The sequence below is a fragment of the Mycteria americana genome, chromosome 2 (assembly GCF_035582795.1).
Source record: "Mycteria americana isolate JAX WOST 10 ecotype Jacksonville Zoo and Gardens chromosome 2, USCA_MyAme_1.0, whole genome shotgun sequence".
Taxonomy (NCBI): Eukaryota; Metazoa; Chordata; class Aves; order Ciconiiformes; family Ciconiidae; genus Mycteria; species Mycteria americana.
The window spans coordinates 108,918,721-108,944,484 of NC_134366.1; the positions used below are offsets into that span (position 1 = coordinate 108,918,721).

Below are 25,764 nucleotides of genomic sequence, written 5' to 3' on the forward strand. Positions count from 1 at the left end.
TACCCGAGGCCTCTATGGGCTCAAGATAAATGAAAATAAAAGTCACTATTTCTTAAATGTAGAAGAGGTACAATGGGGGTGCTCTGGATCCGACGTGAATTCTTTGCCATCGGACTGCCAGTGCTGGGCTTGCCAGGCAGAAAGATAGTAAAGAAATGAAATTATCGCTCCTCCCCACACCCAAAACCACACGTGCACACAAAACCAAACCCCAGGTCTCCAAGAGCTCACGCTAGCACTCCTCTAAAGTCATTTCTCTACCACTCAGCCTGCCCACAACACACCGATGGCTGGAATAAAGACTGGAAAGGCTTTCCATAAGTAATACGGAAAAACATTGCTGTCTAATGAAATCTTGATACTCCAGCAGGCAACTACTACTGCACTATAGCTTTTCTTCTTGTGTTTATCAGCACAAACACATAGTTCCTCTACAGCATTTCAGACATCCCTGTCTTTGGTTTACTGATACCAGGGTGATGGGCACACACTATTGCCGTGATTTCTCACAGCGTGACCAGTACAGTATCTCAGATGACTGGTGAGAAGGACATCAAGCACAAGTAAGAGAAATTCTCAGCACTTGGAAGTCTTTTTTTCTTTTTTTTTTTAATTAATACCACAAACCTTGCTGTTAAATTTCTTAAATGCACAAAACCAACAAATCAGGCAACCCTTCTTCTATACTTACACTTTTCAGACAGTTGTTTTTTCCATGTCTTATGGGAATAAAAATTGCAGTTTATTTACTGGTTTATTTTTCCTTTCTAACGCATCTCAAGTTTCCCTTTGCCATTTGTCTTTTGTTCTCACTGATGCCCAATAAATCAAGAATATATGTATGTGAAAATGAAGAACTTTCTCTTAACGATTTTAGATGAGTGCAGAATTTCAAGACAGTGCAAGCCCCAGGTATGAACGCCCAGCCTTCAGGACCTCCTTCCCACAGCCTTCTAGCCTACTTTTGAGATGTAAGCCTCTACAAAGCGCTTCCAAGATGTTCTGGTATAAAAGGCTCCTGTTTTGACTTAGCAGCCCTTTACAGTGCAATGGGAGAAGTGGCAATAGCAGGTATGTGCACAGGGATCAGACAGAAGGTCATCTGACAGACAGGTACCTGAGCATTGCTACCCAGGCAAGAAGCCACAGCAGGGCCAGGGAAATTGCTCTTGGGAGAGAGTTACCAAAACAATTCTTTTCTGTCCTATGGAACCAAAATAGAGAATTTAGACAGCAGGCGTTTCTGGCTCATGTGAAGGCTGCTTTGCTGAAGATCCTGAGGACGTTAGCAAAGAGATCTTTCAGCAGTTTTAGGACGATGATGTGTACGTGTCCCTTTCAGCAGGAACGGACGTTTTACTAGAAGCAGAAGAAGATTATATGGGTTTTGTCTTAAGTGCACGCTTTGTCTACCTGACACAATGCCATCATTCAAAGAGCAGAGACTGTCAGACCACAAATAGTGCCGTAAAAACAAAGAATAGTATTTCAGTTGTAAAATCATTTTTTATTGTTACAAATATACATATGAATAAAATCCCTTCAACCTGTAATGTAAGTGGGTAGCTGTGAAATTTGCACATCCCCCCAAAAGCTGTAATGTTTTTACAGATGTCGAACTATTTTTCTCGTAGAATTACACATTGAAAGGAAGCTAATATGCAGACAGAACTGAGGAAGGCCTCTAGAAAACACCAATATTAATAAAATGCCAATTGCCCTCATTCCAATCAACTATATACATTAATATATGAATGTGGAAGCATACCATGATTATACGTCATCCAAATCCTTCTCTGTTGTGCTTTTTGACGGTACACAAATGTAAGCGTTGGAGCTTTATGTACAGTACGAGAACAGGAAGAAAGAAGCTCCCTATGGGAGAATGTAAAAACCATACCCAAGCATTTAATATATATAATCTATACAAATTATTTTATTAGTGTGCTCTTTTAATATAATTACAATGTGCAATTGCATACCGCAAGAATATATTTATAGGTAAGTCACGTGCAGATCTGACACATTTACATTCAGCAGTACAACACATTACCTGCTGTACAGTGTATTAGTGTAAGACAGTGTCCAGTTAATTTGCTTTGCTTTCTAAATGCCCTAATGCAGGGCACTCTCTGTAGCTGCTTCAGAGAAATTCAAGTAGAATACATGAAAGAATCGCTGGCTTTAGCAAAGGCGTGGAAGGGAACGTCTGAATTGTAAAGAACAGAAATTAAGGACCGAATCAATGCAAAGTGAGCGTACTGTAAATCACGATTGGAAGATCAGGTTTTCTGCATGGAAAAGTACCTGTGGTGAAAGAGCAGCTGGCTAGAAGGGCTGTTGATTGCTGCACCCTGATTGTTATAAAAAGCTCTTGCGCTATGAAGCACTTGTACTGATTGCTAAACAAAAATAAAATCTTTATCTGCTTCTTCGCCAGAGTCACTGGACTTGCTTCCCTGATGGCCGTCTTTACTTAAGGACCTCTGCTTCAGTTCCTGGAACTCATGAGGCTGCTGCCCAGGGCTTCTTTTCGCAGCTGCATAAAACAGAAATAGGTCTTACTAATGACTGTAGAAGAGAGAGGAAGAAAAATAATTTAAAAAAAAAAAAAAAAAGGTAATTCATGCACACAGGACCTGCTCCTGCTCCCACTGAACTCATTTGCACTAGTGGGAGTAGCACAGGTCCATTAATTCTTCAACCCAGAAAAAGGTGAGAGAGAAGAGAGAGAGTTTGAGCAAACTTTATTCCACTGTTGGTTGGCAAGCAGGCAAACTTGAAATATGAAACCCAGTACTTCACTGTGACACGGATAAACTTTACAGTTAGAAACGTCCTAGAGACTTTCTTCTCATCACACCACTTCAAAACCAGAACAGCATTCCTTTTTCCAGCTGGGCTGGATCTCAGGCGATGCACTCCTGACTGCTCAGGTGGATATCCTGGCTGGGCACCCCCCAGACCAGCAGCACGTGTCCCAGGCAGGCCTGTCTCCCTAGCAGGACACATCTATATTCTCCCTTTTGATTCGGCAGCCTGAATCAGGACAGACATTCACCTTGGCATCCAAGTTACTCGAACTGCTGCTCCCTGCCCCACCAGCACTGCCAGGTCCCAACGCCCTCCCTGTTCCCTGATGGGGGGGACACCCATGGCTCTGAGCCCAACCTGCATCTCTTCCAGCCGAGACCATGGGCTCTGCACCTTGCTGTGCTCAGCAGTGGAGAAAGCAGGAGGACATACCCACTGCCCATGATCTAAATGCAAACAGTACCCATTTTGTTCGCCCAGCACTCTAAAATCTCTGCAAGGCCAGGGTTTTCCTCAAACCTATAAGCTTTGAAATAAATTGGAAAGAAGGTTGTAAAACCTTGTTCAGCTTTCTGATCTAATCAGTGGTCTGCAATTGCTATGGTAACAAAAGAGTTATACACATCAGTGGGGGTGACGCTACACAAGGATTGATAGCTTTAGAAATCTCGTACTTCCAGGTAAAATGAACCTTTAAACAAACAGTGGCCCTTAAATGTGACTTCGCTGCAAGTCATCTCACTTAACCCCCCCAGAATTAAATGTTACAGTTACGAGACCTTCTTTGCTCCACCATTTCAGATAAGGACATACGGTTTTGGTTTGCACTGATCCTTGTGCCTGTTCACATTTGTGCACGCCTCTCTCAACAAGGCACCAGCAGCCACGGTGGCCATGAAGCACCAGCTCTCCTTCCCTGTGTACCGCTCACCCACAGCCTCGCTGCTGCAAGGGACAGCCTGCCCTGCCACCAGCGTGCAGCTCCAGCCACAGCAGGGGCAGACAAGCAGCAGGCTGGCGCTGATGCATCTCCCTGGCCGTTTCAAATTGTGCCAGGCTGCGTTAGGGCTTGCCAGGAATGTGGAAAATGCAGAGAGGAATCCCAAGGGAGCCGATGCTGCCGAGCTGCTGGGGCAGCCTCAGCAGGGATGCTCCCTGTATCCCTGGCAGCGCTGGTGCGTGCCAACAGGCCACGAAGCAGGGGACAGAAAGCTCTGGCCCATTTTCGTTTGGCACAGACATTGTTCAGTCCTGGATCTCTGCCATGACAAAAGCAGAACAGACACATCCAGCACACGTCTTGCGGAGACCCACCTTGCACACACGGCACATTTGCTACCCAAATAGTTCTCTTGAGTCCAAAATACCTGTTTCCTTATTTGCGCTAGCCAAAATATGGGAAGAAATGGAAGCCAGCAGCTACACACTCACTGCATTCTTATCCCGGCTTTGCAAGTTGGGAAAGAAGAGGAAAGGATTTTGAGAAAGGTTTTTAAAGCTATTTAATAAAACTGGAGAGGATTAATACACCTAAATTCTCTAAAAAAATTTAGGCATTTCTACCTTCCCAAACACCACTGCTTTTCAAAGAAATAGACGCCTGGAAATTTTTGAGTCATTCTTGATACTTGTACCTCCTAGTAATTACATGGCCTTTGTTTGGCCTCCATTCACTCTTCAAACAAAACCCAGAACACATCCTGCAGCAGCCATTTTAGTTTATGGCCTGATAAATCATGACAGGTAGTTTGCCCCCAAAATGCCTGAAAAATATATCAGGCATTTAAGTCCACATACTGCAAGCAGACTTCTGCCACAAGAGCTTACCCTTGCCCTGACGAAACCATACACAGGTGACCTGTGTAGATCTGCAGCAGCACCTCAGCTTTTGAAACTTACTTTATCAGAGAGATATCTTAGAACGAACTAAAATATAGTAATTTGATTATGAAGGGGAGGAGAGATTCCAAGTTTGAGTGGGCTAAGCTTAATTCTACAATATGAAATCAGTTTATACGTTTTGAGCTGAGGATGTTACAAAAGGGATACATGATGTCTTATAAATAGAAAAACTGTGGGTAAATGTAATTGCATAACAAGTTCAAATACCTCATTAAAATACTTCAGAATAAAAGTAATTTTGAATCACTGTTTAAACAAACCAGTTAAGAGGTAGAGAGAAGCATGTAGACATGTACCATTTGAGAACAGGAGCTTTTATATTTTAAAAACACACAGATCAACCAAACATTTTTATAGCCTAGTGAATGAGTTCACTATAAGTCAAAGCTGCTCTTCAGGAAACGCGGCTTAAGCGTGCAGCACAGTGCTGGGTTTGGGTTCTTTTGGTGTTTTTTTGTTTGCTTATGCAGCTGAAAATCAAAGTACTATGTCAAAATAATCTGATTTACCCAGTTCTCAAATGGTTTTGTGAGTGATGTGCTGAAACTGGCACTAACAGTATTAGGCTGAAATGTATTTTGAAATACTTCAGTACACGCATCTTAAAAAGGAAAGGTACGTAAGCACACAAAGCAGCGGACAGTCTACCTGCAGCGTACTTACGCGGCAGCGTGCCAGTGTCACTGCAGTGAGCGATCATGGTTTGTAATGAGCCCTCTTCTGCAGAGGGGCTGCAGGTGCTGTACGGTACTGGTCACTGATGTTGCCACGAAGGAAAAATGCACACACATTTCTTATCTGGAAATTTTTTCATGCCATGTCCCCATTCCCATGGGGACAGAAAGATGATTAGCATCCCATGAGATTTTTACCTTTCTCATAATCCAATGACAAACCCACACCCTTTTGTGGCTTCTTTGCTATTACTGTTTCTTAATGATTGTTAGTGCCAGTTATCAAGCACCGTCTCGATGAAAAATGAAAACTTCTAACCAGAAGTGGGCTGTGCCTTCCTCTGCCCAAGCACATTAGCCTCCTCTTCTGCACTGGTAGAATACTGCCCCGAAGTGGTTTTCACGCTGCCAGATGGCTTGGCACAGTCATGAGCTGTATCTCTTTTTTGACAATCTCCTGTTTGCTCTAGCAGGAAAAACGATTCATTTATACCCCTAAGCTGTTCTGTAGGCCCACGTACGGAAAGTAATATAAGTAATTTCACTTATCCATCCCATTTAATCAATTGTTCAAAGAGTAGTAATCAATATGCCAGATGCTTGCTTAAATTTAGTCCAGATATTTGTCTATGTTGGTAACTGCAGCCCGATCTTACAGGTAACGCTGTGTAAAGAAGTGTATTTTGAGATTGTCCCACAAAGTACAGTTAAACTCATTAACATAAAGCAATTTTATAATCAAGTATCACCTCATTTGCAGCTTTCTTTTGCAAGAGATATAATTTTGTTTACTAACTTAGGCAGATTTGCAGTGATTTACCAGTTGCAGAAATAAATTCAGCATGCCAGCCTGGAAGGCAGCAGAAAGCAAGGACAGAGGAATGACTGAATGAGGAAGTAGAACAGTAATAAGGAAAAAGAAAGACCTGAAAAAGAATAAAAAATAAGAGAAACAGAATTTACTCTTTCCTGAACAATTTTATGCAAAGCATAGCAGCTCCATTAGGACCTGGAAACCCAATTTTAGCCATTCTAAACTATTATTGATAAAAAATTGTACAGTGCAACGTAGCGGCAACTAGAAAACCCTGTGTTTGGCCAAGTTGCCTGTGGAGGTCTAAAGGAGCAAGGAGTGACGAAAGCACAGTGTCTGACCCCTTTTGTGTAAGGATTTGCGAACAGCAAACACATTTTAAAAATAAAGCGATTGTCCCTCTTCTCATGTGACAACCACAAACTGCAAAACCTTGTCAAATCTCTGCTGTGTTAGAGATTGCTGTAACACAAAAGGATTGTAGTTACGATCCCATATTCCCTGCTTCTCCAATATGTTCCCTCTCATGACAGGGAGATGGAGAAGGCATATAGCACAGAAACAGTGAGGTTAACCTCAAGTTAAACTATACCTGCAACAAGTCCTACTACATTGTGTTTCTCTAGTTACGTAGTAAGAAGTTCTCTCCTGCAGTCTGGTGAAAAGCTGGTGAGAAAACAAGGACTCTAGCATACGCAGTTATCAGATAGCAGCTAAGAGAGTCTGTTGTGGCAAGAGCCTTCGACTGCAACCATTCTCAACATGATGGCACCAGTGTAGCGAGTGTGATCCCTAAGCTGTAGCCCAGTTCACCTGTCTCAACACAGGCTCTGATGGGACCAAAGGTAGGGAAAAAACCCAGGTTCTCTTCTACCTTGCAACCATCATAATGCCACAGCCACCAGGAGGCACTTCAGACACCCTGGTGCCTCTTCTGGACCCTGAGCCATAAACTGCTGCAGCTTTTGGCAACGTGGACTGTCTGAACCCTCAGCCCTTTCCAGACACAGGAGAGGTCCTTGGGTGTGCCATGTCCTACTAGCTCTACGTAACTCAGTGAGACTGTGGTGGTTCTGCTGGGCTACTTTTATGGCACAAGAGCAGCCCAAAGCATCATACAGGTGGCTGAAGCGAGAGCCACAATCTGTAGACAGATACCCCACATGTGCTGACATGCGGTCACCAAACGGTAGCCACCACAGCAACTACTTTCCAAGCAGAGCAAAACCCAGACTGTGAGAGAAGTCACTTCATAAAGGAAATGGTAGTTTTAGGAGAGAAAGGGAAAAGCTTCTCAAAATACACCTCTGGACCATCCCGCTTTGGGGATGGCTTTGCCCCTGCTCTCATCTAGAGGGTAACGGTGGGCTCTGTGGGCAGTGCAACTGCTCAGTCCTCACAACCCAGTGTTACGTATCTGCCTTGACTCATCTGCCCCCATCCTACACTCTGAAAAACTGCTGACAGAGTGTGAAAGGGCAGCCCTTTGTCTCACTGCTTAAGTGATGGGAACCACCTTGGGATGGAAACAGGGCTCACTGTCTTGCTTGAGCAGAGTCCCAGGAAGGAAGAGATCTCACCCCCAGATGTCAAACCTTGTCATTTGTGCCAACTAACACCATGTTGAGCAATATTTCTGTGACTACTTCTCCACATATCCCATGCTATCAGAGGAAGCCTTAGCTCTTCTAAGAGACAACTATGGACAAACAAATGCATCAGCAAAAGTAGAAATCCAGCGCACACATGAAAAGCAGCAAAGACAAGGCAGCAGCCTACTGTTGTATGTAAAAAGTACCAAGCCCTGCCCTGGAACACCGAGACACATTGCCCGAGGAGGAGGTGAGCTCAGTCACATGCAGCAACCCCACAGAAAGGAAGAGTACAAACAGAGCAGCAGGCTGGCTGCAAGGAGCAAAGTCTTGGCTGCTTCCCTGGAAATGTGCTGAACCAGAGAGCTGCATTTCACATTATTGTGTGTGACCAATATCGATCAGCATCTTGATTCAGACCAAACTAAACCATAGTATATACAACACAAAGAGTCCCTTAATTGTTCAGCTACATTATTAATACCAAGGGATTCACCTTTCACTTGGTTTGATCAAAGGAAGAAAATATAGAGCACCGACCCATGGGTGAAGGAGATGGGGGAATAGGTGACCAGATACACTTTCCTTGCTCTTTTTTCCTCCAAATGAATCCCCCTCTTCCCTTCCAAGTGAAAACAAATCAGGGGACAATGCCACGTCGAATTCTAGTAAAGATGAGCATGCTGGAACAACATTTATACCAACACTCCTACCTTCTTGAGAAAACGATCTGACTGTGGGGCTGCTCTGACCATCCTTTTCTTTATCAGAAGGAACTTTCTTCAGCACAGGTGGAAGCAGGGCAACTTTTGGGGAACTGGGCCCAGAGGGAGACTCCGGAGCATCCTCTGTGGAGTACCACGAACAAAAGGGTGACAAGTTATATTTGTGCTGTAGCTCACAGAAATGGTGCTGTTATGATGGGCCAAACCTCAACGCAACACACAAACAAGAAACAGCTAGAATCTGTGTCAGAAAAAGAAGGATTCAGGAATTTACATTATGTCAAGAGAACACATGATGGCCCTCAGTCCAGGTGAAAGAAATTTAATAGCCAAGGCAAAGATCTCAATTTCAGCATTTTTAACGTGTACTGCTATTGTAGCACAAATAGAAATCTGATGGGACCAACTAAATTTCCTGAAAGACGTAAGTATGCAATTTGTAAAGAACAGCTGAAAATTATTTTGGATGGATTTTTGGAAATATTTGTTCTATTTATATTTTTATTGTCCTGAAACATAATGAACTGATCAATTTAGATGTCCTGTTTCACGGTTATAAGACATAAAAGTGAACCAGTGAAACAAATTTCATAAATAGCCTACAGAACTCTGTACTTCCAGGAATAAATTGCCAGTACATAACATAATAGCATCTGCAAAGATTTTCTAAATAGAAAAAATACTTTGTCCTCTCGACCATGAGGAAATCTGGAATTTAAATTCAAATCCATAGTTTAAACCATCTGGGTATCTTGTTTCTCTAAAAGGCTGGATATGCGTTATGTATGGCGAGTTGACTACCATCTTCACAGTCCTTACAGGAAGACTTTTCAGTCTTACACCAGCCTTCGTTTGGACAGCAGGGAAGTACAGCTACAATGGATTAATTAAACTGCTTGTATGTTTGCTTCCCAAGGACTAAACAGTGGCATATGTATGCAACAGAGGAACTAGGAACACACATTAGTATTGATAGAAGGAAAAAGGAACTCAAAGTATCACCTATATTGTGTATTTGTACAATGAGTTAATTCGGTTGCATACTGGAAATTAATAGGAATTTATCTCACTGTTGAAAAGTCACCACAAAGGAGTCAATCTTTTTACTTTCAACAAAGGAAAGCAATGACCTTCCAAATGCAACTCGATCTGAACAGATACACCAATTCTTGGACCTTCTCCATGCTTTCGATGTGCCTGTGAGGCCAGTTGCTTTGGGAAGCTTGGTATCAACATATGGATGAGCACAGCACTTGGCAAACACAGCTATATATTTCTGAACCAAAGCTGTTATGTGCTTTATTGAGGAACCACTTTCAGTCTTTGATAATTTGTGGACATCTGAGCTGTGTTCCTTTGCTCTCAGATTACTTAGCAAAAATTTGCTACCATTAGTTTGGCCACAGAGCTGGAAACAATGGCAGGAGCAAAAGCATAAATAGGATTATTGCTTGGCTTCTTCATCACATTGCCTCGGCAGGCTTAGCCAGCAGGTTGCTACAAGTACTAGGATAGAAGTTAGACTGCAACAGAGATGGTGCTGCTTTTGCTGCCACCTGAGGAGCTGGCCTATTATGTGTAAATATTAATTACTCTCTGTGTTAAACCCACAGTATGCTCTCTCTGCAGGAAGTAAGAGCTGGCAGAAACAGATAGCTCAGGTCTTTCTGATACCTAAGATTCTGAGATAACACACTGCCTGTTTTACAGATTAAGCATCACCAAATAAGCCATGCTTTCCTATTGTATTCATCTTCATTAGCATCTTACCCAGCACCTCTCACTTTTATGACCATTTCTAAAATGGCCAATAAAATAAAATTAAAACCATCTGAAACCTGAAGGTGATTCTGTACTTGAAAAACATTCTACCCACTGGAGTGCAGAGACTAAGTAATGCTCAGGTACACATCAAGGGCAGGGAAGAGGCTATAACATCCCTCTGCCCCCTCGTCCTCACCAGAAATGACACCTTTCTAAGGTCAACAGTGAGTATGGGAAAAGCCTAGAGGTCTGCGACGTCTTACAGATGGCTATGCTTACATTTTTCAATCATTAGCAATTAATAAGCTGTATTTGCCATAGCTACTGGGGGAGTCAGTAACTAGCATTTAATTTCCCTCAACTGCAGTAGCTGTACTTTGGGCAGAGAGGGTTGTGACACTGACCTGTTAAACAGAGGACAGACAAATGTATAGGAGATCTGGTGAAATATTTCCTGCTGTTGGAAACCTTGAGATAATATGTGGGCAGGAGCTTAGGACAGAGCAGAAGTTAATGCCAGTCTTGCATGGTTATAAAAGCACAGTTACAATTACTTCCAGTCAAAAGCAATAAGGAAAGAAACAAAGGCAAAACAAGGAAAAAAGAGAGTGAGAGACAATCTTTTTGTGCAAGTTATTAAGAATAATAGGTGTTTGCTTGAGGGGCTAAGAGTAGCCTGCCAGAAAACCCCAAGGACTTTAGCATTTAGAGCCAGGTGTTTAGAGAAAATACAGTTATTTTTGTCATTGCTACTGCAACAGGGCTTTGATGCTGAAGTAGCTTTCTACGCTCTCCTCTTCCGTGAAAGCAGGCTAACTCAAAACAGCTCTGCCGCTGCTGCTATTGCTTCTCCTCAGGTTTTACTATTGCGGATCGCAGATTAAACCATTTTAATAAATTTATTTGAATTAGGGCAGAGGGAGGTGGAAAAGAAGGATGCAAGTCAAGAGCAAGTGACTGAAGAACTTGTCCCTCTGCATTTAACTTCTGTTCAGGATGTGGCCATGGGTGTCTCCTCCGTAGCCCACACAAACACCACTCAGAAGTACCCAGCTGGTGATAACGAACGCCCAGAAGAGCTCCTCACCAGTACGAGAGGCAGAGCGTGGTTTCTGTGGCACCGTGGGTCGTCCTGCTAGGCTGGGCTTTGTTGACTGCAGTGGGGGTTTTGGGCTGGTCGGTGTATTGGAAGAACTTCTTGCCTTTGCACCAGCTTCTGCCTTTGGTTCACCTTTTGAATTTTTTTCTGATGATGCTGAGATGGAGTCACCTTTATTCGAGGCAAACCGACTCTCTGGAAGGGTCTGCTGGAGTTTAGGCACTAAAATAAACAGACACATAAAATAAAGTCTCCTGCAACACAGAAGGCTCTGTGCACAGATATGCTTGTGTGGAAAATACCATCGTTAGCTCACATATCACTGCTGCACTGGTGTGTGAGTGTGTAAGAGGATCCCTAACATTTCATTCAAAATCACTGCAAGAAAAGCATCTAAAACTGCTAGTTCTTACACCTGCTAAGCATCATAATTCAACTGCCTCAGAGGTGATGGCATCTCCCCCTTTTTAATATATTTGTGGTGATGGCTGGCTGGACCTTATTCTTCCTTCATATTTCTGGGAGCAGATGGTACAGCCTACCTGCTGAGAAGGCAGCGATGGATCAGTGGAAAAGGCAGCCTTTGGCTGTTTTGTGCCTCTACAGACAAAAGGTTGAGTATCCAAGATCAACAGAGAAATCCTGGCCCAGAAAATAAATCCCAAACGTGCGATCAGCAGGCTATATCTTGTTATTTGTTGCTTTTAGCAAGCTCTAGAGGAGATTTTGAAATTTAGCCGAGATCAAGTATTCTTTATATAACATTTTGATTCATCTAATAACACTGTATATGGATTACGGTTTCCACACATTAGCAAGTTTATCAACACATTATTTATCCTGAACAAAGACCAAGGTATTTACAGATAAAGCTACACTGACTTCCCAGCAATAAATCAGTCCCATCTAGCTGTGCAAGTTGGTAGAAAGCCTGCCGGACTCTAGGTTGCAAACAAGCAAAATGCCTGCCCTGCTTTCCTACTCTGCAGCTTTCAGAAGGTTGAAGGCTTGTACGTAGCAGGTATAATGATAATCTTGTGTCCTGGTTTCAGCTGAGATAGAGTTAATTTTCTTTATAGTGGCTGGTGTGGGGCTATGTTTTGGATTTGTGCTGAAAACAGTGTTGATAATACAGAGATGTTTTAGTTGTTGCTGCACTAGTCAAGGACTTTTCAGCTTCCCGTGCTCTGCCAGGCGCACAAGAAGCTGGGAGGGGACACAGCCAGGAGAGTTGATCCAAACTGACCAAAGGGCTATTCCATACCACATAACGTGATGCTCAGTATATAAAGCTGGGGAAGAAGAAGGAAGGGGGGGATGTTCAGAGCGATGGTGTTTGTGTCCCAAGTAACCGTTACGCGTGATGGAGCCCTGCTTGCCTGGAGATGGCTGAACACCTGCCTGCCCATGGGAAGCAGTGAATGAATTCCTTGCTTTGCTTCGCTTGCGTGTGTGGCTTTTGCTTTCCCTATTGAACTGTCTTTATCTCAACCCACGAGTTTTCTTACTTTTGCTCTTCCGATTCTCTCCCCCATCCCACCAGGGGGGGAGTGACTGAGCGGCTGGGTGGTGCTTAGTTGCCGGCTGGGGCTAAACCATGACATCTTGGAACTTGTACATTAGCTTGGGACTTTCCACAGTTGTCAGATCTTTATTCTCAGAAGAGAATTACAGACTAACTGAAATGCAGACTGGTAGCCTTGGTACTTGGCAAAGCCAAGTATGTGCTCACAGATGCTGACTTGACCTACCTACCTGCTATTCCCATTCAGAAATCCTACTTGTTACAAAAGTGCTGAGTACAGACCTTTTAATGGCAAGTGGGAGGGAGGGGAATGTTGATATAGTTTGTTGCAAGCCAGTCTCCAATATGTTTTTCCAGCTTATGTAGCTGTTTTTCAGCCCAGCTGGAGTTAAACTCTGGTACACCATAAAGAGTTGTGTGGCACGTATATATTTGTGTGAGTGCGTGACAGGGAGATTTTGCATCTGCGTGCATGCAATAGACTTCCATGCTGCAAGCGAAACAGCAGGACACCTTCTTCACCTGTGCGTGTATGCATACAAAAAAGCAGGCAACATCCAGACATGAAGCAAGGAATAAAAAACCCCCTTATTGTCCTTCTGCATCACTATCTATAGTTTTCCTGTAGCAACATCCAGCAATTTTCCATTAACTCTCTTGCCTTCCTAACCTCAGGCCTGCTAACATTATTAGAACCCAGTAAGTTAAAATAAATTAACCCAAAACAAAGACAAACTGCAGTTGCAAGAGCGAAGAGCAGCCTTGGGGAGCTCTCAACCAAGAGTGGTAAAGAAAGAACTGAGAGCTGGAGGCCAAAAGGAAGGGGCATACACAGTGCAGTGAGGTGGGGGTGAACTGTGCCACATACAGACAAGAACCAGAGAAAAACTGGGGTCAGACACCCCCAGCTACTCTAATGCCCCAAGCACAGGCTATTCTTGCTCCTCTGACTTCAGTTTGATGATATCAGGAGACACATACAGTATACAACGTCCTCCCTCAAAAGATAAGCAGGCTTTAAAAGTGCTGATTTAGAGAGTTCAGCATGCTCTGAATATGCTGTCTTTTAAAACTAGCTTTAGAAAGGCATAAAACTTCAGAATCGATTTCTGAAGTGCTCAACCAAGAAGGCCACATTTGGATTTTGATTTCAGCCTGTTTTTTCAGCCTCGCTTCTTTATGTTTTGGCAACCCTATGTGCCATGCCTGCAGGATACCTACCACTGCTGTTGAGAAATCAGACCTGGATTTCCTAGTTCAGCCCACTCCTTTCAGTCCAGTGAATGTGGTACGCACAAACCACCGGAGCTGAATCCCTTTTGAACACTTCACTTGGCCAGTCCCAAAAGTATGCACAGAGACCAGAATTTCCTCTTGTCCTGAGATGGCTGCATTGCAGCTACTGCCACGTCAGAGCCCAGGACTACAGCTTGACAAGGACACAGCAGGACTAGATGCAGAGGGAATTGGTGCTGCAACCACTGCAAGACTGCAAGCACTTTGTACATGATGGAGAGTTGTTTTGTGCATGTGTGTGGTGTCTAGGGGCCTCCACAGCCTTGCAGACAGCCCTGGCTTCGGTCAGGCTGGGTAAACCCTGGGAAGAGCCAGCTGCCATTGCCTATGAGATGTCTATTCTAACAACTGAAAGCTAGGACTACTCAAGGTGGTACCTGCACTGACCACTGTAAACCTTGAAAATTGGTCATGTTTAGGTCATCAGGTGTATTCAAGAGTTTCGCTTCTTTGTGCACCAACATTTTTGCTGGCTCCTGGGTTCAGCTTCAGCTTTGCTGATCCCATTATAAGTCAGCACCCTTCTGAAGGCACCCCAGGCACATGCACTGAGTACTTTTCCTCCTGTGCAACGTGGAGTAAAAGCTGAGCCATCAGCTCAGCCCTAGAGCTGACTTCATGAGAAGTGCTGTCAAACACAGTACAAAAAGTGAGCTTTGTTTCTAATCCTTTCCACTTAGCATAAGCTCATATTTTGCTTAAGCAACTGTAGGCACACACTCTGGAGAAGGAAGTTAGATTTTGAGGTTAGGCATTTTGCATTTTCTACAAAGATTTTATAGCAGGAAAACCAAAATGTACCTGTACCACTTCCGTCCAGTCGTTCTGAGCTCATCGTCGTGTCACAAGACTCTCTGGGAGTTGTGTCATTCCCAAGTTTCTGAAAGTGAGAAAAGCTCTCATATTAATAATATATCTGTAATTAACACGACTCAGTGGTTCTGTTAGAAAAAAGCTCTAATTTGGAAGCCATAAGGCAGAGAAAGCAATTGAGAAAGTCTTCAAAGTGTACAATGAGGCTGGCCTGACCTTTACATAAACAGACCATTACCGGTCCTGATTGTATCCCATCCCTCTCGCCATTAACGTACCCTCTTCTTGAAAAAGCTTATCACAAGTTTACATGTAACCACAAAATTTTTCTTTCTTCTGACATTATAGTGGATTCTATTCTCAGTTAGTTTCACTCCAAACTAGTCTCTTTTACAATAAAAATCCACGGATTAGGAAATTGTATACAAGTACGTATCTGAAGGTAACAGTTAATAGTAATAACAGTAATAAATGGTAGATTCTCTCTCCTTGTTTCTCTTTCGGGTCTTGGAGATCTAAGTAGGAAGAAAATGACACAGATTTGATAACTAATACTGCCACATATCTAGCAAAGCTGCAATGACACTCTGCCTCCTAAGCGACAGGTCTGCTAATGTACAGGAGTTGAAACTAAAGGTGCTAGTTAGAAACAGCCTTTTCTCCAAAGATAGCTTCCTATTTAAAAATTCCTTGTTTAGGTTTAAAATAAAAAGTCTTTTTCTGAAGATCTAGATTCTGAATATAAGACTGCTGAATGGATCGTATGCTCTTCCACATACAAGAATAACTTTTTATTTTAGATAAACTTACAACTACAGAAGCAATGCCCACGTATTTACAGGATTTCTTCAAAAACAAACAGACCTTACTTCTTGAAAGGTGTTTAAAGCTACCCATCACAAGGGCTCCTGGCTGCTCAGCACCTCTAAAGAAAGGAGGCCTCTTGTTTATGTGCTGATATTTTACCAAGTCTTCTATTCTCAAGAATAGCTTTCGTAACAACCTGGTCTCAAAAGAAAAGGTGCAAAGACTTTTTTCATTTCATAGCTCTAGCCTAAGTGAGCTTGAAACCTGTGTATTCACCAGGAGAAGTTTAGATATGCAGCCTATGTGCTTGTAAAAGAACCAGCCTCCTTTTACTGTCCTACCTGCTACCAAAGCTTAAGGAGAGGGATAAATGGGAGGATACAAAAAGTGCATAGAAATAAGTGCAGGATATACTATGACAGAAAGCCTTATAGAAATAAGACTAGGCAAAAAAAGTGAGATCATTTTTTAAACTAAAAAAGTCGGGATAGACTTTTGCAGGCAGCTTCAATCTTGATTTTGATTTACTTTTTCAAGGCAGTTAGTGTGGCAAATGACTTAAAGCAAATTATTTGTGCTGATGACCATTGCATTTGGTTATATACCCATGCATAAGTCACATTGACGTGTTCAGGACACTGCTACTACTGCTCCAACACCAACTCTGCATGACTTGTGCTGGGATTTGACTGTCCCATAGGGTTCAGAAACCTCCACCACAGGCCATGCAGCATACATCAAACATGATCACTGCCCTCTGGAGCTTACAATCTGAAAGACTGCGAGGTATAGCATGTAGATAAAAATTGGACAACAGGAAATGTAGGAAGGAAGACAATAGTTACAAGTAGCAGGAGCACATACTGATTATAGAAAAATTGACAGATTTAGAGTGAAAATAGTATTTTAAATATAAACATAAAGAAATGATCTCTAAATATCCACACTGGCCACATGTCTTTCCCCTGTGGTGGTAATTCAACACAGGCATTTCAGGAGAAGCAGATTTTGGAGAGCGATGCAGAAAACAGTGTGGTTGGCCTTAGAGATTTACCAATACCTCCATTTTGCTCGTGTAATCTCACAGCTCCTAAAACAAAGCCTCTCTTTAATACAACAAAGAAAAGGACGGAGATGCTGAGTGCCTGCCATTCCTGTGTAAGACCTGGTAAGGGTAATGCTATCTCCTGACCTCTCCACTAAGTACAGGTGTGCACTTAAAATGGCACACCGCATTAAGGAGGATGCTACTGCAACTGTCATTAAATTTCCTGTACTGTAAAACTACCCCAAACCAGACATAACTATCCACTCTAAGGGATTATATTTCTACAGGTTTCAAGTATAAAATCATCTGTATGTTAAAAAGCACGTGTAAACCAAACAACAAAGTCTTCTGGTCCAAAGCACTCTAGAAATGCAATGACTTGTAGGGCCAGAATGGTAAGCTATGGTGCCCGTACCGACAAAACAAAGTCCCCTCCAAAGCTAGCAGGAACATTATGCTTTGTACCACTGGGTGAAAACTCAGTTTTTATTCCCATTTCTTGACTGTCATTGATATTTTGGCTAAATTCTCACCTCTCCACCTCCTAAAGCCATGTGTTTCTTTGTAAGACTGTCTCGGCCATATATTTTTGAAGGGAATACCACTCTCCACTTACTGGATTTTTCTTCCATACCTTGGAAAAAAAGCCTTTGAGAACTGAATTTACCAACAATTTCTTCATGGAATGTGAATTCTCACAAACTTTCACCAAAATACTCATTTTCCTATGTAAATATTGAAGATATATGCATAACACTTAGCTACAGTAAATGACTTTTAAGAGAGCTGTATGACAATATGAAAACTAATTTCACTATAACTCCTTCCTCCCTCCCTAGTTATGGGACTACTGGGGAAATATGACCACATACAGAGACAAGTACAAAAGCCAGTGCTGGCATCTATTAGTGTAGTACTTAAAAATGCAATTAGGATGTTAGTATGTTTGGCAACCTACTGTACACACATTACAAACTGCTTACGGTCCCGAGACAACACTAAACACTTGCTGCAAAAATTTACTCTGACAAGCTGTCAACCACGTCAGATAAATGCAGGTGAATTTATCATACAGATAAATAATGATCAGGCTCTATTTTTAATAGGAATTCATGCAAGGTTGGGAAATACTGCAGGGTTGGGTGCCATCAAGAGTGAATATACAGGTTACAGATGATCTTGGTCTGCTCATAGGTCTTGCTCAAGGTATTTAAAAATTCAGTCTGTAAACACTAGATGGAGCTAAATGATCTTTTTATGTACACCTAGAGGTAACACTAATCTGCAAATACTCGTCTCTACCATTAATGCCAATTTGCACGTTGTATTCTAAGCAAAAGAAAACAAAAAAGCATTTACCATCTTCCAAGTACTGTGCACCCGCTCATCACTTGTATCTGTAACAAAACTGCGGTAGTGTATGAATGAAATAGTAACTTCCTTCTGGCTTTGTTTTCACGTAAAATAGCTCAGAATATAAGAAGCCATCTGTACCTTAAAGGAAAATACAATTTTCTATCATACTGGAATTCTGATAAATTTGAAGATGTTAGGGAAGTTGATGTCTTACCCATGCTAAACAATGTAACAGCAGTGGGATGCTGTCTTCTGTAGCTCAACCATCAGGATACTGTATGATTTTCACCTTCATGAATATAATGAATAAAAGTGCAAACCTAAATTATGCAATATTGTGATCTAGGATGAAGTATGTGAAAAATTCTTTTGAACAGCAGTTCAATTTTGGGTGGTCTGAGCAACATTAAGGATGGATAATTCAGTGCCCTGCTGTGTACAGATTCCTATTTCAATTCAGTTTTCTTGTCACTCTTTAAATAAAAAATAAAATCACCAACCCCCCCTCCCAACCCTACTTTTGCATTCCATAAATATAAATTTTTACAAAATCTAACAAAAAAAAAAAAAGATAAATAATATTATTTTCTTGAAAATTAAACCTGAAAGAAGAGGGGTAACCTTTCCAACCAGTAAAAAAGTGAAGGGTGGGAAAAAAAAATACTGGGAAAAGGCAATAACTTTTCTTTTTGATAGATGAAATTCAAGTTTTTAATCAATGCTACGAAAGCTCATCAATTGAAGACGACTTTTACTCTCCCCACTTAAAAAAAACCTACACATGCTAAGATCCTATCTCAGTCACATCATTCCAGATCTGACTAACTTTAGATCACAAGTGTTAAGAACTTGAAGAGCACCAAGCATGCACAATTTATGCAGTTGTAAAAATTTATATAATCTGGAGTAGCTTGGTATTTTATAAGTTGCAGGCAGAGCATAACACTCATTTAAAATCACATGGCATTTTACTTGAAAACTTGGTGTTTTAGAAATCAATGAGACTATTCATGGGCACTAATCAGCACCAATGAGAAAGGTGAGAATGGGTCATTTATTTAGAAAAATCGTTTTTATGCTGACGATGCCTTTAATGAGCCATAGACTACGGTGTTAATTTGAATCTGCTTATTGCAAGACTCCAGTGTCTGCAGGAATGGTTCAAACATCATGGCAAGCACTATAAGACTATGAAGAAAGGTAAAAATGAACTTCAGGTGCCTTGCTTGGTCACAGCAAGACAACTCTGCAATGTGTTAAAGGAGGGAAAACACAGCTAAGCTTGCAGATGAACTTTGTTGTAAGGTAACACCTTCCAAATTACAGGGGATAATGGTGGGGAATGGATAGCATCTGAGTGCCCTGCACGTTGAAGAGGAAGAGAGGAGTGAGAAAAGGCTGATCCTTTGGTAATTTTAGAACATGCCAACTGCAGCTGGGAGGAAGTGGGGGATGATAATGGGGAAGTTCAATGGGAAATGGGCATCAGGCAAAATAAGTCAGCACAAAATGATTTGGAGCAACGCAAGGATATTCCACTCCGCACATTTGCGAAGTGAAGCAGGGTTCCTGCCCAGCATCAGCACTTCACAGAGGAGAAAATTAGAGAGTGTGAAGGGAATCCAGACAGATAAGTGGGAACCGATTAATTTTTTCTAACATACGCTTATTTTCTTTGAGTGTTAGTATTTGAAATACAGAAATCAAAGGCATGAAAATAAATAGGTGTGGTACAAAAGGACATTAAAAAAGTGCAACAAGGAAAGTATAAGCTGAATAGTTATAAACAGTGTCTGGAAGCCAGATTTACTTCTCTGCATGGAATATATGATTTAAAATACAGTATATCTCTCCATGTTTCTACATCACCTTCCAAAAGAGAAGAGTACAGATAGCTACCACTGTAGTTAATTCTGCCAAACACCTGACGTACCAGTGTGCAGGGGGCACACAGTAAGAAGTCTGTCCTAGCTTTACCTTTTTTAAAGCACGCTTTATTACTCGTGAACAAACCACACATCATATAGAGTGGAGAAATCCAAGCTGTGCTTACTAGTTGCCCAAAAATTACTCTGTAATAAATGCAAACAATTAAGTGTCCTCTTCTGTGCTTGTGATGGCCTGATATCAAGCGCAAGAGCTGGTGTCACCTCCTCCACAAGAGGAGAGAAAATGCAGGCTTAAGGGTGCATCTCCTGCTCCACATGTGAAGCCTAGTCCTTGGCCAGGATGTTTGTGTTCAACCACCACAGCAGAGAGCAATCCTCTTGCAGGAAAACCATATTCCCTGGTGGAAAGCAGGACTGATGTGTCAAAGCCCCAGCCACCAACCCTTGTAGACCCAACCCACCTCCCCTGAAGACACCTAGCTCTTGCTCATTTTTTCAACAACTCAAGAGAAATCAAATTGCCTTCACCTTCTGAGCAGAGGCTGCTCTCTTCTCCTGCTTGGCTTTCATTTCCGCAAGAAGTCCACTGCCCATCACCTGCACGCCATACCTCCGGCCTCCTTGTGGGCTTCCTTTGCTGTCACCCCTCTCAGCTTTTGCCGCATCGTCTGGCTGTGCCTCCTCTAGTGAGTCTGGCGTCTTTAATTCCTCGGATCGCTCTGTACCACCGTTCTGCTCTGCAGGCTTTACCTCCTTCTTGCTTGTGTCCACAGCTGGACTTTTTGCAGCAACCTTGGGTGAAGAGGGCTCCTCTGCCACCAACACAGTCTGGGGACGTTCAGATTTGGAGCCTCTTGATTTGATTAAGTTAAGGAAGCCACTCTTCCTTGAGTCCCTTTTCTTCTTCTCATCACCTGCTTCACTGGGCTCACTGCTGTCTGAACTTTTAGTTGATGGTCTCCTAATAAAAGACACAGACATTTTAAACTCTTCTCCACTCCCCTCCTCCCTCTCTTTTAAATAGTACCACATGAATTCTCCTGGGCAAAGCCAATCTTTTGTATGATCCATATGTTGCCCTAGGCCCAGTCATTAGGTGGTGTCTCTAAATTAAAAACTGGGCAATTAACATTGATCATACTGTCTGGAGGATTCCTGTGCTGGCCTTGTGCATGGTATAATGAAGAGAGGCAACTATTTCATCTGCACTGGGCAACCAGCTGTTTCTAACACCAGACAACTCTGCCCAAGCTGTCTATGCACATATGTATTGGGTTTGCATGGCAAGGTTTTGGTAGTTGGGGGGCTACAGGGGTGGCTTCTGTGAGAAGCTGCTAGAAGCTTCCCCTATGTCCAACAGAGCCAATGCCAGCTGGCTCCAAGACGGACCCAACACTGGCCAAGGCTGAGCCCATCAGTAACAGTGGTAGCTTGCCTGTGATAACGTGTTTAAGAAGGGGAAGAAACTGCTGTGCAACAACAGCACCGGAGAGAGGAGTGAGAAAATGTGAGAGAAACAGCCCTGCAGACACCGAGGTCAGTGAAGAAGGAGGGGAGGAGGTGCTCCAGGCACCGGAGCAGAGATTCCCCTGCAGCCCCTGGTGAAGGCCATGGTGAGGCAGGCTGTCCACCTGCAGCCCATGGAGGACCCGATGCCAGAGCAGGTGGATGTGCTCGAAGGAAGCTGTGACCCCATGGGAAACCTGCACTGGAGCAGGGTCCTGGCAGGACCTGTGGACCCGTGGAAAGAGGAGTCCAAGCTGGAGCAGGTTTGCTGGCAGGACTTGTGACCCCGTGGGGGACCCACGCTGGAGCAGTCTGTTTCTGAAGGACTGTACCCCATGGGAAGGAACCCACTGGAGAAGTTTGTGGAGAACTGCAGCCGTAGGAGGGACCCCACGCTGGAGCAGGGGAACAGCGTGAGGAGGAAGGAGCGGCAGCGACAACATGTGACGAACTGACTGCAACCCCCAGTCCCCGTCCCCCTGCATTGATGCGGGGGGAGGAGGTAGGAAAATCGGGAGTGAAGGTGAGCCCAGGAAGAAGGGAGGGGTGGGGGGAAGGTGTTTTAAGATTTAGTTTTTATTTGTCATTACCCTACTCTGATTTGATTGGTAATAAATTAAATTAATTTTCCCGAGTTGATTCTGTTTTGCTTGTGATGGTAATCAGTAAGTGATCTCCCTGTCCTTATCTCAACCCATGAGCCTTTCATTGTATTTTCTCTCCCCTGTCCAGCTGAGGAGGGGGAGTGATAGAGCGGCTTTGGTGGGCACCTGGCATCCAGCCAGGGTCAACCCACCACAACATACAATTTCACTCTGCTCTGTTTCCAGAGTGCATTACCTCTGTTTTTTATCTGCCCGTTAGTAAAAGGAGAACAACTGAGTCAGACACATGATTCACACAGCTTTGGGGAGGATCTTGTCCCTTAAGGGCGCTGCTTGAAATAGGAACTAGGTGGCACAGCCACCTTCTCTCAATAAGGAACACAGAGAAGTCACCTTTATAGTACAGATGCGCACCCTCAGGAAAAAAAAAAAAAAAAAAAACAAAAAAAAACAAAAAAACCACAAACAACCCAAAAACCCACCACCCCAAAAAACAACCCACCTGCCAGACCTGCCAGTAAGATTTTCTGCAGGCATCTTACAAGCCGAGTATTCACACTTGAGGGGAAAGCTGGGCGTATAACACATCTGCATAAGAGCACCCCAATAGGAGAGAGAGCCACCGGTGCAGCAAATGGAGCAAAGATCCTTAGCAATGGGCATGGCTGGGGACAGGCACACAGGGATAGTGCAAGATCACGGGGACATCTGAAACGTGTGGCTGGCAGGCACCCAAGGGAAGCATAGGAGGATGCAGTAGTCTGAAAGCACCTTGAACTTAACGTGGCTAATCCATTTTTCAAAGCTACCGTAATTTTACCACTACACATAGTGTATCACACATGGCTTGACATGTCACTATATGTATTTATAACTCACAGTGACTTTAAAACATTTGCTTTTCCTGCCACTGGTAGGAAACACCTACCATTTTCCTTAATGGATTTCACATACAGCACAGAAGGGGTCATTCCAAGTTGTCTGGAAATCGCCCTAGCTTTCTCATTTATTTATGTAAGTATTTTTGTGTGTGTGTGTGTGTGTGTGTGTGTGTGTATGTACACAAACATGCATGGATGCAAGAACATCTAGATGCACGGTTCTGTAAACATACGATCAGCTACAAAGCAATTGTATAAGCTGTATAACCCTTATACAAAGCTGAAGGAGACATAGCTTTCAGATGATTGTATTGCCTAAATCTGAAACACTATAAATTGGTCAAACATGTCTTTAACATATTTCTAAAACAATATAAACCTACTGTCATCTATCAAAACACTGTGCCCAACAGCAGTCCTTACTAGACAGAGACACCCGTGTGTACTACTAGCACTGGAAAGGAGATCCTCAACCAATACACAGCTCTGCTTCAGCTCTAATGAGCTCCGCTGAAGGGTAAAATGAAGTCAACTGAATTATAAAAATACACACTAGTCAATAATCCCCCCCACACAGTATATTAAAGCAATTTATTTCAAAGTAGTCATTTTTAAGGGAGGGTAATTGAACTCACAATGTCTTGACTACTAAGGTATTTTCTGACTTTGACAACAGCAACCCTGGATATTGGGAAGAGAAGTCAAATACAACTCAGAAGTGCTATTTGCCCAGCTATCAGGGTGGATCCTTTTTTTTTTTTTTTTTTTAAAATTTTTTTAAAAAATTCAATTTCAACTTACTTTGAATCCATTTTTGTCACTTTCTTAGTGAAAAATTCATCTACGCCTTCATCCACTCTCCCCATGAGGCCATTCTGATCCCCTTCTGGAGGCACTCCAGCAGACACCTGACAGAAGAAAAAACTCTCTCTGGTATATAATAATCTAAGCATATTTGTTTCAATGATAATAATTAAGAGTTAAGACATTATAAAAATTGCGTATGCCAGCCAAACCTCAGTGCAGACAACAGAATCACCACTGGAATTCTCCCTTTAGTCAGGCCAGTCGACGTATTACATCGAACACAAAGTAACAGCCGCCTGAATATGAGCCAGCAGTGTGCCCAGGCGGCCAAGAAGGCCAATGGCATCCTGGCTTGTATCAAAAATAGCGTGGCCAGCAGGACTAGGGAAGTGATTGTGCCCCTGTACTCGGCACTGGTGAGGCCGCACCTCGAATCCTGTGTTCAGTTTTGGGCCCCCCACTACAAGAGGGATATTGAGGTACTGGAGCGTGTCCAGAGAAGGGCAACGAAGCTGGTGAAGGGTCTGGAGCAGAAGTCTGATGAGGAGCGGCTGAGGGAGCTGGGACTGTTTAGCCTGGAGAAAAGGAGGCTGAGGGGAGACCTCATCGCTCTCTACAACTACCTGAAAGGAGGTTGTAGAGAGGTGGGGGTCGGTCTCTTCTCCCAGGTAACAAGTGATAGGATGAGAGGAAATGGCCTCAAGTTGCGCCAGGGGAGGTTTAGACTGGATATTAGGAAATTTTTCTTCACTGAGAGGGTTATCAAGCATTGGAACAGACTGCCCAGGGAAGTGGTTGAGTCGCCATCCCTGGAGGTATTTAAAGGACGTTTGGATGAGGTACTTAGAGACATGGTGTAGTGGTGGTTTTTGGCAGTGTTAGGTTTATGGTTGGACTCGATGATCTTAAAGGTCTTTTCCAACCTATATGATTCTGTGATTCTGTGATTCTGTAACCCAAAGCACCAGTGACAAACTGGATACTGCAATGCATGAGGCCAGGAATCAAATGCCTTGGGCTTGTGAGAATAGAGCACTAGTTCAGTTAGAAAAGGAAAAAAAGCAGTTAAGGAAAAATTAAATCCTGATCAGGTGGTGACCTGAAGAGAAAGTATTTTCAACAGCTAGTTGTTTCCTTGTTCAGAGAAAAACATATGTTCTGGATTTTGGATTTAGAGATTTAGAAACAGCTCCAGCAGGCTAACACAGTCTTTTATAATTCATTCAATCCAGCACTTCCAAAAGCAGAGACTCTAAATACAGAATCAAGTGTTTCACTTTAGGAACTGAACACAGGTTTTCACTGAATGTCTGAAAATGGAAAACTTGCTCCCTTTCTTTGGTTTCAATGCCCACATTTTGAATGTGGGTGACTGAAGGCATCTAAATCAGGCTGACTTAGTAATACCTGCCAACCACAAAGGTCCTGTGAAGATTAGCTGGTGACTCTGCAGCCTCCTGAAGTTGAAACACTCTGTCTCCTGGGAGGATTTCTCATGTGGTCTAGCTCCCGCATGTAGCTTTGATGTGGAAAAGCTCTATTACCAGTAGAGAGACTTCCTTCAATTTAAATGCCGTATGGAAACCTTTTAGGTGAATACAGAGGACTCCACAAGACCCAACCCACTTGTATTCTTGGTACTACTAACAACCAGGAATCAGTCTGCCACAAAATAGCAGGGTTTGTAACTTGAAACAATTTAAAATCAAGGAATCTCCTAGTTGCCACGATAACTCCGAGTAATCCCAGCTTCCCCTTTCAGCTGGAATGCACACTCTTTTCTATGCCTCTAAAAAGAAAAATAAATACTCTTAAAAGCTACTGTTGACATCAAACTCAGCCTCATT

At 42.9% G+C, this 25,764-nt stretch overlaps 1 protein-coding gene across 3 annotated transcripts in view; it reads right to left on the reverse strand.

Moving 5' to 3' along the window:
* Nucleotides 1-1,500: 1,500 nt before the first annotated feature.
* The window catches only part of CARMIL1 (capping protein regulator and myosin 1 linker 1), a 206,153-nt gene continuing 181,889 nt past the window's right edge, over nucleotides 1,501-25,764 (reverse strand). For 2 of the 3 annotated variants that reach the window (XM_075494248.1, XM_075494246.1), the window contains 7 exons: nucleotides 23,912-24,018; nucleotides 20,647-21,079; nucleotides 15,007-15,085; nucleotides 11,373-11,606; nucleotides 8,510-8,644; nucleotides 5,710-5,856; nucleotides 1,501-2,539 (listed from right to left, as the gene is read on the reverse strand). In XM_075494248.1, the coding sequence (XP_075350363.1) occupies nucleotides 2,403-2,539; nucleotides 5,710-5,856; nucleotides 8,510-8,644; nucleotides 11,373-11,606; nucleotides 15,007-15,085; nucleotides 20,647-21,079; nucleotides 23,912-24,018 (1,272 nt within the window). In that variant the 3' untranslated portion in view covers nucleotides 1,501-2,402. The remainder of the gene's footprint in view (nucleotides 2,540-5,709; nucleotides 5,857-8,509; nucleotides 8,645-11,372; nucleotides 11,607-15,006; nucleotides 15,086-20,646; nucleotides 21,080-23,911; nucleotides 24,019-25,764) is intronic. The other variant, XM_075494247.1, reaches the window with a different exon arrangement.